The sequence below is a fragment of the Salvelinus fontinalis genome, chromosome 36, assembly GCF_029448725.1.
Source record: "Salvelinus fontinalis isolate EN_2023a chromosome 36, ASM2944872v1, whole genome shotgun sequence".
Taxonomy (NCBI): Eukaryota; Metazoa; Chordata; class Actinopteri; order Salmoniformes; family Salmonidae; genus Salvelinus; species Salvelinus fontinalis.
The window spans coordinates 20,740,726-20,759,503 of NC_074700.1; the positions used below are offsets into that span (position 1 = coordinate 20,740,726).

Sequence of the window (18,778 nt, forward strand, 5' to 3'; positions counted from 1 at the left end):
CTTTTTATTCTGTGATGTGTCTGTGTGTAGCCTACCTCTTTTTTATAAGCATGTCTGGGTTAAATATTATCCAAAGACATTGATGGGGAGAGGTATAAACAAAACAATAATTGCGTTTGTGTACACAAGGGAAGCTTGACTCACGTGGCCAGAGAGTTGCTAGAAATTATTGTTTTATTTGGTTGGTTATACAGTTTAGTTTACATTTTGCATTTATTCATACTATTTGTATGGAATTAAAGCTAATCCACTGTTAAGACTATTGATCAATTCTAAATCAATGACAGTAAATACAAATTATACCGTGTACATATAATTCTGACAATAAGATGTAGTGTTACATGTTGAATATTACTATTATCTCTAAGTACATTGGTTTTACATAAGATAAAGGAGGTGACCACTGGAGGTATTGTAAATGAGATGGTCACCAAAGACCCTCATGTTTGCCCACAGACGCATGTAGACCTGGTCTCCCTCTTCCCTCAGAATGGAGGCACTGTTGAATGACGAGTCATCTGTGGTCCGTGACTTCTGGTCATGGACAGAGACTATTGTTTGCCCATTATGATATAAACTCATAGCAGTGGTGTGTGCACTGGCATGATTGAAAGCAGAGAATCCGAAGACATAGACTCCTCTCACAGGCGTCACAAAGATGCCTGAAAAACAAATGAATCAATGAAAGTTTTTGTCAATTGTCAATTTGTTAAGTTGACATGCATTGCATTAGATGGCTTGACCATGGCTACCTGTGTTTGAGTTTTAGGCATGTTCAACATTGGGGAATATGTCTTTCTAAAGTGGTGCCAGGGTTATACGGCACTATATGTCCACCATTAATTCATAGTGCAGCTGAGAAAGCCACCTGGTGTCTCTGTAGACAAACAAAGGTTGGTGCTCAGCAAACTTGTGAGGATAGCAACAAAGTCATTGGTTTCCAGAGTCCCAAACAGACACACTAGCAGCAGGGTCAGAGTCAGTCCCCCAATTCTACAGATGGATAAACTTTAAGAGCAGGCCTAGATACTTGAAAGTTCATTCTGTGTTGACTTGCAGAGCATGACCACTGTATATACTGTACACAACCCAGAGTTAAATATTAGGTCGTACCTGCCATGAGCACAGATAATGACTAGGGTATTTTGCCCTCATATAAGTACCCTCGTAAATATATATATATATACAGTACCAGTCAAAAGTTTGGACACACCTACTCATTCCAGGGTTTTTCTACATTGTAGAATAATAGTGAAGACATCAACATTGTGAAATAACACATATGGAATCAAGTAGTAAAAAAAAAGTGTTAAACAAATCAAAATATATTTCATATTTGAGATTCTCCAAAGTTGCCACCCTTTGCCTTGATGACAGTTTTGCACACTCTTGGCATTCTCTCAACCAGTTTCATGACGTAGTCACCTGGAATGCAGGTGTGCCTTGTTAAAAGTTAATTTGTGGAATTTCTTTCCTTAATGCGTTTGAGCCAATCAGTTGTGTTGTGGCAAGGTAGGGGTGGTACACAGAAGATAGCCCTATTTGGTAAAAGTCCATATTATGCCAAGAACAGCTCAAATAAGCAAAGAGAAACGACAGTCCATTACTTTAAGACATGAATCTCAGTCAATCTGGAACTATTCAAGAACTTTGAAAGTTTCTTCAAGTGCAGTCGCAAAAACCATCAAGCGCTATGATGAAACTGGTTCTCATGAGGACCGCAACAGGAATGGAAGACCCAGAGTTACCTCTGCTGCAGAGGTTAAGTTCAGTTAACTGCACCTCAGAAATTGCATCCCAAATAAATGCTTCACGGAGTTCAAGTAACACACATATCTCAACAACAACTGTTCAGAGAAGACTGCGTGAATCAGGCCGTCATGGTCAAATTGCTGCAATGAAACCACTACTAAAGAAGAAGAGACTTGCTTGTGCCAAGAAACAAGAGCAATGAACATCAGACTGGTGGAAATCTGTCCTTTGGTCTGATTAGTCCAAATTTTTGATTTTTGGTTCCAACCACCGTGTCTTTGTGAGACACAGAGCAGGTGAATGGATGATCTCTGCATGTGTTGTTCTCACCGTGAAGCATAGAGGAAGAGGTGTTATGGTGTGGGGGTGCTTTGCTGGTGACACTGTCTGTGATTTAATTAGAATTCAAGGCACACTTAACCAGCATGTTTACCACAGCATTCTGGAGCGATACGCCATCCAATCTGGTTTGCGCTTAGTGGGACTATAATTTGTTTTTCAAAAGGACAATGACCCAACACACACATCCAGGCTGTGTAAGGGCTATTTGACCTAAAATGAGAGTGATGGAGTGCTGCATCAGATGACCTGGCCTCCATAATCACCCAACCTCAACCAAATTGAGATGGTTTGGGATGAGTTGGACCGCAGCATGAAGGAAAAGCAGCCAACAAGTGCTCAGCATATGTGGGAACTCCTTCAAGACTGTTGGAAAAGGATTCCAGGTGAAGCTGGTTGAGAGAATGCCAATAGTGTGCAAAGCTGTCATCAAGGCAAAGGGTGGCTACTTTGAAGAATCTAAAATCTAAAATATATTTAGATTTGTTTAACACAACATGATTCCATATGTGTTATTTCATAGTTTTGATGTATTCACTACTATTCTACAATGTAGAAAATAGTAAAAAATAAAGAAAAAACCTTGAATGAGTAGGTGTCCAAACTTTTGACTGGTACTGTATATACCAATACATTTGAACACATTAGCTTTTAAGCACCTGCCCCTCCCACCCCTTTCTTTTTAGTGTGAGACTGTCTCTATCTTGTGAATAAAGATTGTACTTTGTCCACTGCAGTCCAAATGTGTAATGAAGTAAGCCAGAGAAAAATAGATGGCATTGTCAGACTATCTTATCATTTCTGTTATTTTTTAATTCACAATTTTATGATTACACGTGCAGACAATATTCTCAAGGAAGTTATGCAGAAAAATAAGCCTTATCTACTCAGTATCTCCTTGGCCAGGGCATTAACCTTCAACTGCTTCACTGATTTACAGGAAGGAGCCATTGATCAGGCCTGATAAACTGCATTATCTGTCATGGGACACATTCATACATTCCCCAAAGTTGTGACCATCACACTCACAGAGTTGTCCCCAGGCATGCTACCTGGCCAAACACAAGTGCATGAAAAGAAACCAAGGATACGGTCATCAGCTTCAGAAGGGCTGCTGACAAGGCTTGTGGAGTCCTTCCGAATGCTGGGTGTAGTGATGTCAGCTGACCTGTCCTGGTTCGAGCATGACAGGTATATCTTAAAAAAGGTTAAACCCACAACGAACTACATAAGTGTAGCAAGGTCAGCTGGCCTCCCAACTGAAGTATGAAGTATCCCAATCATGAAGTATGCCTCGCCAGAGTGGGTCGGCCTTCCAAAGTGTCTCTCTAAGGACTTAGAATGCATTCAGAGACGATGCTGCCACATCATTAACACACACATTGTGAGCCAGCTTAGACCTTTCAAAAATGTATTGTGACCAACTATATGTTCTTGTGACCAGGGCATTGTCTTATGTCAGATCGCGTCACTCCTACACTACGCTCGTCCATCAACCAATCTTTCTTGTAGGATGTGGAACTCATCTCTAAAATTTGAGATTTGGCACATCCCCCTAACACTAGTTCCTAATTCTGAAAATCACTCTGCTTTCCTTAGCTATGACGCACTGACAAGTACTACGGCAAACCATGCTCCAGTTAGCTGCTTAATGCAAGCTTCTTTGAATCGCCATACGAAAGCTAGATTGCCAGCTTGTTGGTGAAGTTGTAAGGAACCAAAATTCTAGGACTGTTCTCAGAAATCAGCATGTATCTGACTTTGCCAGCTGTCACGGTGCCACGTTACTTTGGCCACCGTGATGACGTCACAGAGAGCAGTCAGATGTGCTGTAGAACTCGTTGCACTAATCACAGCAGAACAGATATCATGAAAACACATTTGTACATTAGTTAGAACTTCATCACACAAACCAGCTAGCAAGAGGGAGTACTCAGCGTTGAATGTTTGGACCTGCGTTGTTAGCTTCCCTGCCTTTCATTTCATATAGATTGATTTGAGACTGGTTCAGCTAGCAAGCAAACAGACAGAAAATACCATTTCATATGGATTGATTTGAGACTGGTTCAGCCAGCAAGCAAACAGCCAGAAAAGACCATTTCATATGGATTGATTTGAGACTGGTTTAGCCAGCAAGCAAACAGCCAGAAAAGACCATTTCATATGGATTGATTTGAGACTGGTTCAGCCAGCAAGCAAACAGCCAGAAAAGACCATTTCATATGGATTGATTTGAGACTGGTTCAGCTAGCAAGCAAACAGCCAGAAAAGACCATTTCATATGGATTGATTTGAGACTGGTTCCGCCAGCAAGCAAACAGCAAGAAAAGACCATTTCATATGGATTGATTTGAGACTGGTTCAGCCAGCAAGCAAACAGCCAGAAAAGACCATTTCATATGGATTGATTTGAGACTGGTTCAGCCAGCAAGCAAACAGCCAGAAAAGACCATTTCATATGGATTGATTTGAGATTGGTTCAGCCAGCAAGCAAACAGCCAGAAAAGACCATTTCATATGGATTGATTTGAGACTGGTTCAGCTAGCAAGCAAACAGCAAGAAAATACCATTTCATATGGATTGATTTGAGACTGGTTCAGCCAGCAAGCAAACAGCCAGAAAATACCATTTCATATGGATTGATTTGAGACTGGTTCAGCCAGCAAGCAAACAGCCAGAAAAGACCATTTCATATGGATTGATTTGAGACTGGTTCAGCCAGCAAGCAAACAGCAAGAAAAGACCATTTCATATGGATTGATTTGAGACTGGTTCAGCCAGCAAGCAAACAGCCAGAAAAGACTATTTCATATGGATTGATTTGAGACTGGTTCAGCTAGCAAGCAAACAGCAAGAAAATACCATTTCATGCACATTTCAGACCCCTAAATTTTTTAAATAATTCATGCACATTTCAGACCCCTAAAAATGTTTAATAATTCATGCACATTTTCAATTTCATAAATTCTTATTCTAGAACCACAAAACACCTTAGCAAGATGTAGAACTGGATAAAAAACGTCAATATTAGCTACAGGTTTATTGTTTCTGGCCAGGTTAACTCTGACTCTTTTGAGGATGAAAGGGGGTTCAGTGGACGATGTCACCTTGGTAACATTTTTCGAAAGTTAGAACAGCATATTACAGCTGAACTTCCAGCTATCCCAAGGGCGTTCACGAGTTATCAGACAGAACAGTGCAGACGGCCGACGCTCTGACATGAGACAATGGTGACCAGGCATACAGCACCCTTTGTTTTGACCCACTACATTTTCTTGCGACCTATCACGCATTTCTGTTACTGAATGTTCTTGTGACCTATCACACATTTCTGTTACTGAATGTTCTTGTGACCTATCACACATTTCTGTTACTGAATCTCCTTGTGACCTACATTCATTTCTCCTGGCCCACTGGCTGACTACACTTCATAAGTTCTAATGTTTTTGTCTCTAGTCTTAGATTGTAATGATACTGTATGCTGGTCCAGACCACGAGTCTCTCCAAACAGAATCCCCTTGACCTAGTAGCTATGAATAGATTGTTGTTTACGTCTGAACCCTAGCCTGTAAATGTGTGTGCCCAAAGTCAACTGGACAGAGTGTTCAGAGTCTGAATCACTTAGAGAGAGGGATGTGTGTTTGTGATTTTATCTGTATAATCTGTGAACTGAATGGAAGTCTGAATACCTCACCTGTGTGTATTGTAACAGGCTGCGTTTCAGTGACATCTCAAATGTCTTACATATTTAGAGAATTTGACTTGCATTTACTGACAATATATACAACACTCACCAATATTTTGTTTGCATATGGCCCTAACAATGATTAACAATGAACCGTATGTCCCATGAAGTACTGGTTGTTTAAGGAAGTTCTACAGAAAAATAAGTCATATCTACACAGTACCTCCTTGGCCAGGGCATTAACCTCCAAGTGCTTCATTGATAGTATATTTTATACTACGTTTACAGGTAGGAGCCATTGACCAGGCCTGATAAATCTGGGATGCATTCTCATTGTAACCCAGCTAAGGCCTTACAAAAATATATTGTGACCAACAACACTTTCATGTCACTTAGGCCTTCTACACCTTTTGTGACCAACTTTCATGTGATCCACTACACTTTTACGTGACCTAACACACAGTTTGGTCACTTTCTTGTCTCTTTTGGTGACTTTCTCTTGACCCACTATACTTTCCAACAGCCTGACTACACTTCATATGATCCTGTAAGCAGACCCAGAGTTTATTAAAACATAATCCCCTTGACCTAGTAGCTATGAATAGAATTCTTGTTTACGTCTGAAGCCTAGCCTGTGAACGTGTGTGAGATCAAAATCAGAAAGAGTGTAGGAGTCTGACAGAGAGAGAGAGAGAGAAAAAGAGAGAGAGAGAAAGAGATACAAAGAGAGAGAGAGAGAGAGAGAGAGAGAAAAAGAGAGAGAGAGATGCACATAAAGTGTCTGAGTGGAGAAAGAAAGAGAGAGTGTGGTTGAGAGAGAAGGGGAGAAAGGTTAGATCTGGGCAGAGAGAGAAATAGAGACAGAGAGAAATAGACAGAGAGAAAAAGAGAGAGAAAAAGAGACAGAGAGAGAGAGAATGAGAGTGAGAGAGATAGTGAGAGAAAGAGAGTGAGTGAAAGACAGAGTGAGAGAGGAGAGAGCGAGAGAGAGAAAGAAAAATAGAGAGGCAGAGACAGAGTGAGAGAGAACGAGAGACAGAAAAGGAGAGAGAGAGAAAGAGATACAAAGAGAAAGAGAGAGAGAGAGAGAGAGAAAATGAGAGAGAGATGCACATAAAGTGTCTGAGTGGAGAAAGAAAGAGAGAGTGTGGTTGAGAGAGAAGGGGAGAAAGGTTAGATCTGGGCTATGTGTATAGCAGTAGATAGTTAGCATAACATATACATAGCCTACATAATCTGTGATAGAGAGGTTGTCTAAAGAGCAGTTGGATCGATCTCTAACTGAGTCCTAAAGTTCGAGCCATAAACAGCCATGGAGTTTACCAGACGGTACCTGCCCATGGAATGGGAGGAACGGTGGAGGAAAGAGAAGGAAAGGAGAAGGGTGATTGAGGAAGGAGGAGAAGAGGTAGAAGCAGACGATCGAAAGCTGAGGTGGATTGTGGCCTACAACAACAACCGGATGGGCGTGATGAGGAGAAAGGAAAAAGAGGGAGCAAGGGTCAAGAAGAGGAACAACAGTACGGCAAGCCAGGGAGAAGAGGAAGAAGAAGGGGAAGTGTCAGAGAGGAGTGAAGGACTGGGAGATGAAGAGAAGGTTCGTACATTCTACAGACATACCTATCCTAAAGAGGTCTTCCAGGGTCTGGAGCAGCTCAGGGACTCCTCTCTCCTCACTGACCTGACTCTGAGCACTGAGGATGGGCAGCGTCTCTATGCACACTCCCCTGTCCTGGCTGCTGTGAGCACCCTTGTCCACCAGAGACTGCAAGAGAGGGATGAAGAGATGGAGAAGAGGAAGGGGAGGAGAGATGTTGACATGGACATAAAGACAGAGATATTCATCAGTCTGGGTCATGAGGTGGGGCTTGTGGGGCTGGCAGGGATGGTGGAGTTTGCCTACACTGGGGGATTAGCAGCTCTGAACAGACACACACTGGCCCAGATACAGACTGCAGCTACAACACTAGGGGTCCCCAGAGTTCTAGAACTCTGCAGTGAAGAGAAGGAGAAGATGAAGAAGGGAGTAGAGAAGAGGGCAGGAGAGAAGAAGATCTCTGCTGAAGAACAGATGAAGGTCAGTCTTCAGTCCATCAGAGAGCTGTGGGCAGAGAGAGTGGGCTGTGATGTGGAGCTGGAGGTTGGAGGAACGTCATTCCATGGTGAGTAGACTGAAGTCAAAATACATCACGACTATGTACTGTAGAATGATAGAGGAGGCAATGTTTGTGGTTTTATGGGGGTTTGCCGGGGATCAAGCTGGAGTAGTCCCAGTATTCTGTTTAGGAGTAACTTGATGATAACAATGGTGATGATGATGATGATGATGATGATGATGATGATGATGATGATGATGATGATGATGATGATGATGATGATGATGATGATGATGATGATGATGATGATGATGGTAATAATAATGATTCTAAAGAGGTTTTGATGATACTGCTGATGCTGAAATCAGATGATGAACATTCCTCCCTCTCCTGACTCAAGTCCACAGAGTGCTCCTGGCTGCCAGTAGTGATTACTTCCGGGGAATGTTTACCAGCGGGATGAGGGAATCACAGCAGCCCTGTGTGGCCCTTCCCTTCCTGGAAGCCTCTGAGCTTGAGACCCTGATTGGCTGTTCCTACAGCGGGTCCCTCTCCCTCAGCTGGGGGTGTGTTTTTGAGATCACCTGCACAGCCCTGCAGCTCCAGTTCCAGCCCACCCTCTCGATGTGCCTCGATTTCCTGGAACAGGAAATGGATGCCCACTCATGTCTGGACGTGGCCTCCTTCGCCCTGGCGTATGGGATGCTGGAACTCCTCGAGGCGGCCGAGGACTTTGTTCTGAGGAACTTCCAAGAAGTGTCTACCAGCCTGAAATTCCTGGACCTTCCGGCTGATAAACTGCTGGATTTTCTCCACTCTGACGGCCTCTGCGCGCCCTCAGAGCTAGCCGTGTTCAGGGCCGTGGTGGTCTGGGTAGAGGCCGATCCAGCGGAGAGGCTAGCCCAGGCCCAGGAGCTGATGACAGGAGTCCGCTTCCCGCTCATGACCTTTAAGGAGTTCAGAGAGGTCAGGGCAATCAACCTGCGCATGGAGTGCAGCAGCGACACAGAGGTAAGATACAATACGATATGATACAACTGTATCTCAATACAATATAACACGATAAACTTTGATTGTATAGGGAAATAGTCTTGAGGAATTCTGCTGTATATTAAGACATATAACAGATAGTGTATAATACACATCACACATACAGCAATTTGTTTTTTTTAAAAGCTCATTATAAATAAATGTATTATTTGTATTATTACTACAGGTGGATCTGTACGGCTCAGCCCTCAAAGAGTTTGGCTTCAGTCTTCCCGAGACACAGGACCAGTGCCGGGTCCGACGGCCAAAAGACGCCCTGGTTCTGGTCGGAGGCGACCAGCTGGATCCTGACTTGGGGAAACGGCTTCCCAGCAGGCAGCTGTGGTTCGCTAACTCCCTCCGCACCGGAACAGGCCTGGTGAAGGCCATGGACTGGAGGATTCTGGGAGAGATACCAGAGAAGCCCAGGTTTAGACACGGGGTGGGGGTGATGGAGGGGCGGCTGTACGTGCTTGGAGGGTGTGAGTTCTACACAAAGACTGATACGCTGAAATCGGTATACAGGTATGAAGAGGTCTAAGACCAGTTGTTTTAACAATACATGTTGCTTTTTTTGATGTAGAAAATGTATGTTTCTTATCATTGAGGAGGCTGAGATTAGGGATTTTCTGAAAATGTTATCTCTTTATCTTTATCTCACACACACACACACACACACACACACACACACACACACACACACACACACACACACACACACACACACACACACACACACACACACACACACACACACACACACACACACACACACACACACACACACACACACACACACACAGGTATGACCCAATGCAGGACAGCTGGCAGAGGTTGGCTGACATGCAGGAGTACAGAAGTAACTTTTCGGTGGTGGTGCGGGGTGATCGTCTCTACGCCATCGGAGGAGACATGGACATGAATACCAACCTGGACAGTGTGGAGGACTACAGCCCCGTATCTGACACATGGAGGTAAGATAATACTCTTTCTTCCATGAGGTTCTATTAAACAGGAAAGTATATTAAACAGACTTTTAAAATAAAAAGTTTTTGGGACACATGCAGAAGAATGTAAGAGCAGCATATAATTTTGACTCTATTCAACAATAGCGCTCTCAATTTGAACCATTCGTGATTGTTCTGAATCATTACCATTGCCAACCTCTTACCAACCATTGCCAATCTCCAGCTATGCCAAGCCTCTGGACCAGGCCCTGAGTGGCCATGCTGCCACATTGTTGGATGGAGAGATCTTCATCTCAGGGGGGTTTGACTGCAGGTACCAGTGTCTGACGTCCATGTTCCTGTACCACCCTGAGAGAGGAACTACCTACCGGGCAGAGATGAGCCAGGATCGGGCCCAGCACTGTATGGAGGTCCTGCATCATGGTGGTGGTGGTCTCTGTGTGGTTGGAGGGGTGTGTAACCTACGTACGTTCTACACCGACCAGCTGGCCTGTGAGGTCTACGACACCGTTACTGACTCCTGGAGTGCCCTCACGCCACTGGCCGTCTCCCATGTTGGAGCAGCCTCTGTGGTTCTGGAGGGGAAGCTCTATGTGCTGGGAGGATACTGCCAAGAGGACTACAGGGAGACCAGACTGGTTCACCGATATGAACCCATTACCCAACGTTGGGAGAATATGGGCAAGATGCCCGGGCCTAACACTGACATAAGAGCCTGTTTGCTCCGCCTACCCGCCCACTTGAGACAATGAGAGAGGGAACTTTCGAGAGTGATGAAGTTCCACATTACATTGAAGTTGTTTTATGAACTGAAAAACACTTAAAGAGGCAGGACTATTTTAATGCTCCACCTGCTTGCCCACTTGAGACAATAAAACAATGAGAGAGGGAGGGTCACATGGTGAGAAAGAGGGCTGGGGTTGCCATATATAAAATAAAATAAATAAGACTGTAAAACACAGAGAAAGAGCTATGCTGGCATTTGTGAATCTACAGGTGCGAAAAAAACATATTGTATGCCAGAAATCATAGCCTAATTCTTTATGTCATTGATATATTGTTTTGATTGAAAAACAGCCAATTCCATTCGTATTTGGAATAATCCCTTTTTACCTCAGGTGTTTAATGACAGCACCTTAAAGTCCTGGTTCCAAAGTGGCATCATGAATTTTTAACATACTATGATGGATATCTACTGTCACACAGTCAATTACAATAAATATTTGGATTAATCCAGGCCGATTTCTTTAAGTTCCTACAACTCCGAAATCTTATTTAATCACTTCAACAGAATCTGGATGAACCTAATGTAACGGCAGCCTTCCTCCTCTTCACGAGAAGAGAAGGTGTAGCAAGGATCGGACCAACACGCAGCGTAGCCAGTGCTCAACATGTTTAATACAAAACTGTGAACACTTACAATTACAAAATAACAAAATGTGGCAAACCGATACAGTCCTAGCTGGTGCAGAGAAAACACAGAGACAGGAAACAACCACCCACAATCCCCAACACAAAACAAGCCACCTAAATATGATTCCCAATCAGAGACAACACAAAACACCTGCCTCTGATTGGGAACCATATTAGGCCAAACATAGAAACAGACAAACTAGACACACAACATAGAATGCCCACCCAGCTCACTTCCTGACCAACACTAAAACAAGTAAAACACACAAGAACTATGGTCAGAACGTGACACCTTAGGCATCTAGCGTAGAAGAAATACTGAAAGAAGCTGCTAGGCCAAATAAATTGATTGCCTGTGATAAACTGACACCATTTTGGGGTCATGTACTGTATGTCCTATTTCCTTGTCACTGGGAATGTATATCCCTCCATCTCCACGGGTCTATCTGTTGGGATATGTAAATATTTGTGATTCATCTCAGAGAAAGCTATGTTGTCATGGTCTGTATAGCCATCAATTGAAAAGCCTCATATTCACCATTAATAGCAAACTGGAGGACTGAACTATCTAGCTGCATACTGTACCTTAAGATTTTATATATTATAAAATTAAATAAAAAAAACAGAAGTGTTTGAAGAAATTTGGTAACCATATGTTGATCACTTTGGGGATGTGTTGTGTAGTGGGCATTTTGTTTTGCAAAGTGTTGTTTGTCGGGTGCTGTGAATATTTTTTTTTTTTTACTGTTTGTAGAAAACAAAAGAAAAATGAATGCATGTTTGTTGATAGTATTACATAACTTATGACCTCCTTACAAAGAGTGTTATTTGTTTCATGAAATGATTGGACACACTGTCACACCCTGACCTTGGAGATTTTTTTATGTCTCTATTTTGGTTGGTCAGGGCGTGAGTTTGGGTGGGTATTCTATGTCTGGTGTTCTATGTTGTCCTTGTTTTGTATTTCTATGTGTTTGGCCTGGTGTGGTTCCCAATCAGAGGCAGATGTCTATCATTGTCTCTGATTGAGAACCATACTTAGGTAGCCTGTTCCCACCTATGTTGGTGGGTAGTTCTTTTCTGTTTTGTGTATTGCACCTTGCAGAACTGTTCGTTTGTCGTTTTGTTCAAGTGTTTCGTATTTATTAAAAGTAATATGGACACTTACCACGCTGCACCTTGTTCCTCTTCTCCTTCTCCCGACGACGTTCGTTATACACACACCTACAAAAGTTTGGACACACCTACTTATTCAAGGGTTTTTCTTTATTTTTGCTATTTTCTACATTTTAGAATAATAGTGAAGACATCAAAACTATGAAATAACACATATGGAATCATGCAGTAACCTCAAAAAAGTGTTAAACAAATTTTATATTTGAGATTCTTCAAAGTAGCCATCCTTTGCCTTGATGACAGCTTTACACACTCTTGGCATTCTCTCAACCAGCTTCATGAGGTAGTCACATGAAATGCATTTCAATTAACAGGTGTGCCTTGTTAAACGTTAATTGTGGAATTTCTTTCCTTCTTAATGTGTTTGAGCCAATCGGTTGTGTTGTAACAAGGTAGGGGTGGTATACAGAAGACAGCCCTATTTCGTAAAAGACCAAGTCCATATTATGGCAAGAACAGCTCAATTAAGCAAAGAGAAATGACAGTCCATCATTACTTTAAGACATGAAGGTCAGTCAATGCGGAAAATTTCAAAAAGTTTGCAAGTTTCTTCAAGTGTAGTCACAAAAACCATCAAGCGCTATGATGAAACTGGCTCTTATTAGGACCGCCAATGGAAAGGAAGACAGTCACAATCTTATCCTTTGCAGCAGAGGTAACTCTGCTGCAAAGGATAAGTTCATTAGAGTTAAAGTTAACTGCACCTCAGATTCCAGTGTCTATATGAGTTCACACTTTCAGTGTTAAATTAACACACTGCTTAGTTTAAAGACTTATTTGCATATTTCCCAGTGTGCCTTGCCTTTCGAGTGAATGACTGTGACTGTATTTGTTAGTGACAGGGACATTGTTGTTCCATTCATCCAGTATCAGTCCACAGGCGAGTCGATTCATCCAGTTTCTTCACCAAGTGAGATCATAAGGGAATATCTTATCATTAAAATGTAATTATTTAACACAATACTAGTGATGGTAAAAATGAGGCTTTCTTAAGGTTTCAGGGCTTTCACCAAATTGTGCAGATTTTTAAAATTTTTCCTCCACTATTTTCAGCAAAACTGGTGGAGCGGTAAGTCATTGGCTTCTGTAGCCTACACCATGTTTCCCTTTTTCGTTTACTATTTTTCAAAAACTGAATCTATGGCATTATTTAGGATGCTTAACACAGAAATGTATACTATACTAAATAAAACAAATGATTTTAACAACAGTGCAGAAAGTGTGGTGTCACATACTGTAAACTGGAGAATTGTCTTTTTAAAGCCACCTCAAACTTGTATTTTAAACAGATACAAAAAAATGCTTGCTATTTCTTCAAAGAGGATGAGCTGGCCAATCAGTGGTTTACTTACATTAATATTTTTTATGACCGCTATACACCCTCACCATCGTTGTTGGGGTAAACTGCAATCATTCCAACACAGAAAAGCTGCTTTTTACTGTACTTAATACATTTTTGGAACTAAAACGATTTAACTCATATTGTAATTAATTATAGATCATATTTCATATAAATCTGGAAACACTGGACAGTTAGTTTAAACTTGGAATCCATTCAGTAGACCTATTTCACAATCTAGATGTATTTTTTAATGCACTATACTACACTTGTGGAAATTTTCAGGGAAATATTTACTAAGGGCTATCATCCTTGTTTGGTACAGATTAGTTTTTTGAGATAAAACATTTCCAGCACTGTATAAGTGATTGTTTGGCATCATCATCAGGGCCTCTTCATTTGTTAATAAATATGTTATACTTAACAGTTTACCTAAATGTTCATCATTATTTCCCTTATAATGGACCGGTTAAGGTTAAATTTGATTCTTACATTGTAACATGCAGCATTTATATAGGAACAAATACAAACTATTGAAAACTTATTATAAAACGCATGTGTTTTCTAACCATGGAAATTCATACCTGAAAATGAAAATGTACATACACATTATATACAAATCTGAATATAATTTTGTATATCATTTATATACAAATGATATACAAAACTCATAACTGGGGTGCAACTCAGCATTAATAAGGTGCTCTTAATGTTTTATACACTCAGTGTATGTTGATTTATCAAAACCATATGAAACCTTTTAGGACAACAAAATGTTGTAGAGTTTACATTATCAGAACATATGCTTTACTTATAATATTCATAGAGGACTATATAATTAATATATTTTGTCTCACATATGTCATACCATATCTAAGACAATCACCACAATCATGTATTCAGTTGTATTTTCCACATAAGGCATATACGTTAACACATACAGTACGCCAATACACCACTAACATACAGTACAGTAAGGCAAAACATGCAACATCTTACCACATTCTTATTTGATTTTTGTACAAATAATCTTCTTCTGCCATACAAGATTCTTATTTGATTATGATCATTTTCCATATGGGGATAAACTAGTAGGTTAATTTCCCAGCCAAGCAGATACAAGTAGTCAAGTCATTTTGGTTGTGAAGTGTTATATCAAAAATCATTGTTCTTTTTTTATAACAAAATGCAATTCAGCACTTGACTGTCTATTGGATCAGCCTTTCACAGACCCTCCCATTCAACACCACCTCATAAGATGAGGAAGTACATTGTTTATGAGGATTGCCTGCTGCAGTTGTTTGAGAGATTTCCAGTTTGCAGCCAAACATGCAACATAGAGAATACCAGCAAAGGGAACATCAAATTTACATTTTAAATTTATGTAATTTAGCAGACGCGCTTATCCAGAGCGACTTACACGAGTGAGCGCATACATGTTCATACTGGTCCCCCGTGGGAATCAAGCCCACAACCCTGGCGTTGCTAGCCCCATGCTCTACCAACTGAGCCACATGGGACATGTGTGGCTGAACCATTACGCAGACATGCCCTCGCTGTGAGCATTCCTACGAATGGAACAGGGAGGACACTTGAATCAGGTTGGTCACGTTTTACCTGGTCAAAGGTCAAAACAGTTTAGGGTTTTGTCCCAATTCACCTTCATTGCCCAGCTTGGTGGAACCAGCCTGATTACTGCTTTTAGCATTTTATTTCACATATAACGATATCTGAAGTGAAATAGAAAGCCGAACGCAGCAATCAGGTTGGTTCCACCAAGCTAATCATCACCACCATTAATAATGCAATTAGTGCATTGTTTGTGTGTGACCGACCAGTATCTTTGATGATATACGTTGCCATGCCCATCAATGGGGCGCCGGCAAAGACCTTGCCTCCAGCCTCACCTCGTTTGTTCACCAATGGTCGTTGATGGGGAAACCAGAATTAGGTAGGTTTAGTCTGACCTGTTCAAACTTCAATATAGTATATGTTTTTTTGTCAGATATCACCTATTCTAACTGCCATTGGTCATAGAACAGTGACTGTGTATGTGTGCACAGATGCATCTACGAAGCCAGCACTTGGAGACTTGCATGATGATGTGATGGAGTCCTGACTGACAGACAGGCTTGACACTGACGTTTCTGAACGGAGAGAGACCTGGCACTCAACATAAACCTTTTACTAGACAACTTTTACTTGTATTGTCTTTTTCTGTTATTGAATTGAATGGTATCCATCATTATGGGGAGGGAAAAACCCTGTGTCCTGCACCAGGATCAGGGAACTCCTGTTGTATACATGACACCAAACAGTTATATTAGCAGAACACTGCTTCTATGGTATTATGTAAAGGGTTGTTTATTCCAAATTGACCTGCCACTACATCTGAAAGCCATTAAAACAATTTGTTTAGAAAATCTACATAAATTCAGCAATTGCATTCTGCTCATATTACTCTGTAGGCTACTGACCCCCAAGCCAACTCACGTTTGGCACCTGTCATGGCCGCCAGCATTTCTTGAGGTGCAAGCCAAAAAACAAGGCCAAATCAGCTGTTGCAGTTCCCCTTTAACCTTAATCTAGTTGTTTTCTAGACGTCTCCTGGTTCTGTATGTTTATAGTGTTCTATGTGTGTTTTCTTTCTTTCCCGCTTCTCAGCTGTAATGCTCTCTTTTAGAGTATGGGTTCCTTTTACTAACACTTCTTTTTTCGATTGTTTTTCCCTTTTTGACATGGTTTTTGTTCTATTAGAAATACATCTATATGTATAGTACTATCTAGTATTTGTATTCCTATCTGATTGTATAACATTTAGTGGCCTTCATGGGTACTTCAGATAACCACACCAGGGGCCTCATTTATCAATATTGCATAGCAACTATTCTGAAATACTACTTACAAACTGAATTTAGAATGTTTGTATGCATAAAAAAGTGTTATTTATCAAACAATCCTACAAGCATCATACTCACACCTGTAAGAGATAACCATTGATCAATTCCAATTGTTTTTAGCCTCAGTGCTTCTGCACAACTTTGGCTATTTGCATTTCGAAGCGCCTTTAATTAACCATGTATGATCAAAATCATCCCGCTAAAGCCCATGGGAATATACAACGCAGTACCATGAAATACAATGGCGCAACAAAAAACGAGACAGAGGTAATAGTGTCGGAGATTGAGTACAGCATTTATTTGGCTCGCTCAGTTGTGGTTTGACCAGAAAAAATTAAAACATAGGGACAAAGAGAGGACCAAAAAGACAATTCAAGTTGCTTTAGCAATGGCAAATATACTTCAAATGAGTAGGCAACACTCACCAATAAGCCATCCATCCTCAACAGCTCACTCCTGTAGGCGTATAGGCTAATGTATAGGCTAACAATGCTGTTCTGCAGAATGAACGAGTTGTGCATTCCACCTGACTACCTTGCCACCACAGTCAGCAGCATATTTTGCGCATCACATAACCTATCATTGCCTCGTTTGTATCTGGGAACCCATTGTTGGCAAAGAAACCCCTCTTGACCTGTTGTGCGGTGGTGTATGAAAATTGTATGGGGGTTCTCAGATACATGGGGTTTCAGCTGTTTGAAGCTGGTGTACAATACTGAACGTAAAATAGGCTAAATCCAAATAAAACACATACAACAGATCTACCGCTTCTTGCATTTACATTTACATGTTAGTCATTTAGCAGAAGCTCTTATCCAGAGCAACTTACAGTAGTGACTTCATACATTTTTTGGTACTTTTTTCTTGGACTTGTTTTCAATGAGAATGACAGATCTATAACTTCCATTTCTATGTGAATTTCATCGGGTTGCCCATACAGTTACATATTGCAGCCTTTATTAGGAAGAGCGTTGGGTGTTGAGCAATAGTATATCCTATACAATTGCACACACTAGGTTTCCAATCTAAGGCACAAAAACGTGAAAACATGAATTCATTACCTTGATGCTTTGTTTGTTAAATCGAATGAGACCATGCTGTAGATCAATCAGACAACAACAGATGATCAACATCAATTCGCTAGAGATATTAGATTCACTGTGGATCCAGGCACAAATGTTTTCACCTGCATAACGAATGAGACACCAAAATACTTTTCTCGCAAACACCTTTCTTCCAGCAGTTGTTCTATCACATGCACTATCGCAACAGCTGTTCGTCACTTGACTGTCATTTGGATAATTCCTTCCTGGATCAGATGATGATTAAACGTAACTAATCAGCTGGACACCAAATGAGCATCCAACAAGTATAATGCTTAATTACTGAAGAACCATGTTAATGACAGTGTCGATTTAGGTTTTAAGTATCAAGTTAAGGTGACTCTTTCGTTAGAAGCATTCCGTTTTGCAATCGCATTCATCATTTTAGATTTGTGTGCCCATGAAAACTGTTTCCACCCTGTAACATATGAAGACACGAAATGTTACGTAGTTACCCTGCATTTCTGATATCTTTACACAAAAACTGTCTGACAGCTAGTATTCTTACAGGGTTCAAGTTAAATGTCTAATTTAACTGATTAATGCTTAATATATGATATAATAACAACTTACACTGCCATAAATGCAAGAACAAAAAAGTAATGTTTTATGTCACACGATTTTGGACAAATGTAGACAAATGTAACATATGTCAACGTTAAGCAAGCTAGCTAACTTTATTATTAGCAATGTTAGCTAGTTTATCAAGCTAGCTAAAATCTTATTGGCTGAATAATTTATCCCACTTCAAAGGCAAGTGAACACATTCATGTCAGAGGTATGACTTCCCACTTCCCAGTTTCTCATTTCTCACGAGGACATGAAGCTACCCTGAAATTGTAATACCCTTCCTGTTTTGTTATAGTAATTCACTTATAGCCTGCACATGGAGAGAAATAAACATGTTTAAGTTGCTTAATTGGTGTCCTTGTGAATATAGTGATTAAAGAATGGCACATGCTACGTAAAGTGTCAAA

General features: G+C 40.9%; 1 protein-coding gene across 1 annotated transcript; it reads left to right on the forward strand.

Moving 5' to 3' along the window:
- The first annotated feature begins 7,037 nt into the window (after positions 1-7,037).
- Positions 7,038-12,398, forward strand: LOC129835685 (kelch-like protein 33). Its single transcript, XM_055901416.1, has 5 exons — positions 7,038-7,939; positions 8,274-8,884; positions 9,090-9,427; positions 9,706-9,876; positions 10,094-12,398. Exons 1-5 carry the CDS (start codon positions 7,090-7,092, stop codon positions 10,620-10,622), a joined length of 2,499 nt encoding a protein of 832 aa, XP_055757391.1. The 5' UTR covers positions 7,038-7,089; the 3' UTR covers positions 10,623-12,398.
- Positions 12,399-18,778: the final 6,380 nt, after the last annotated feature.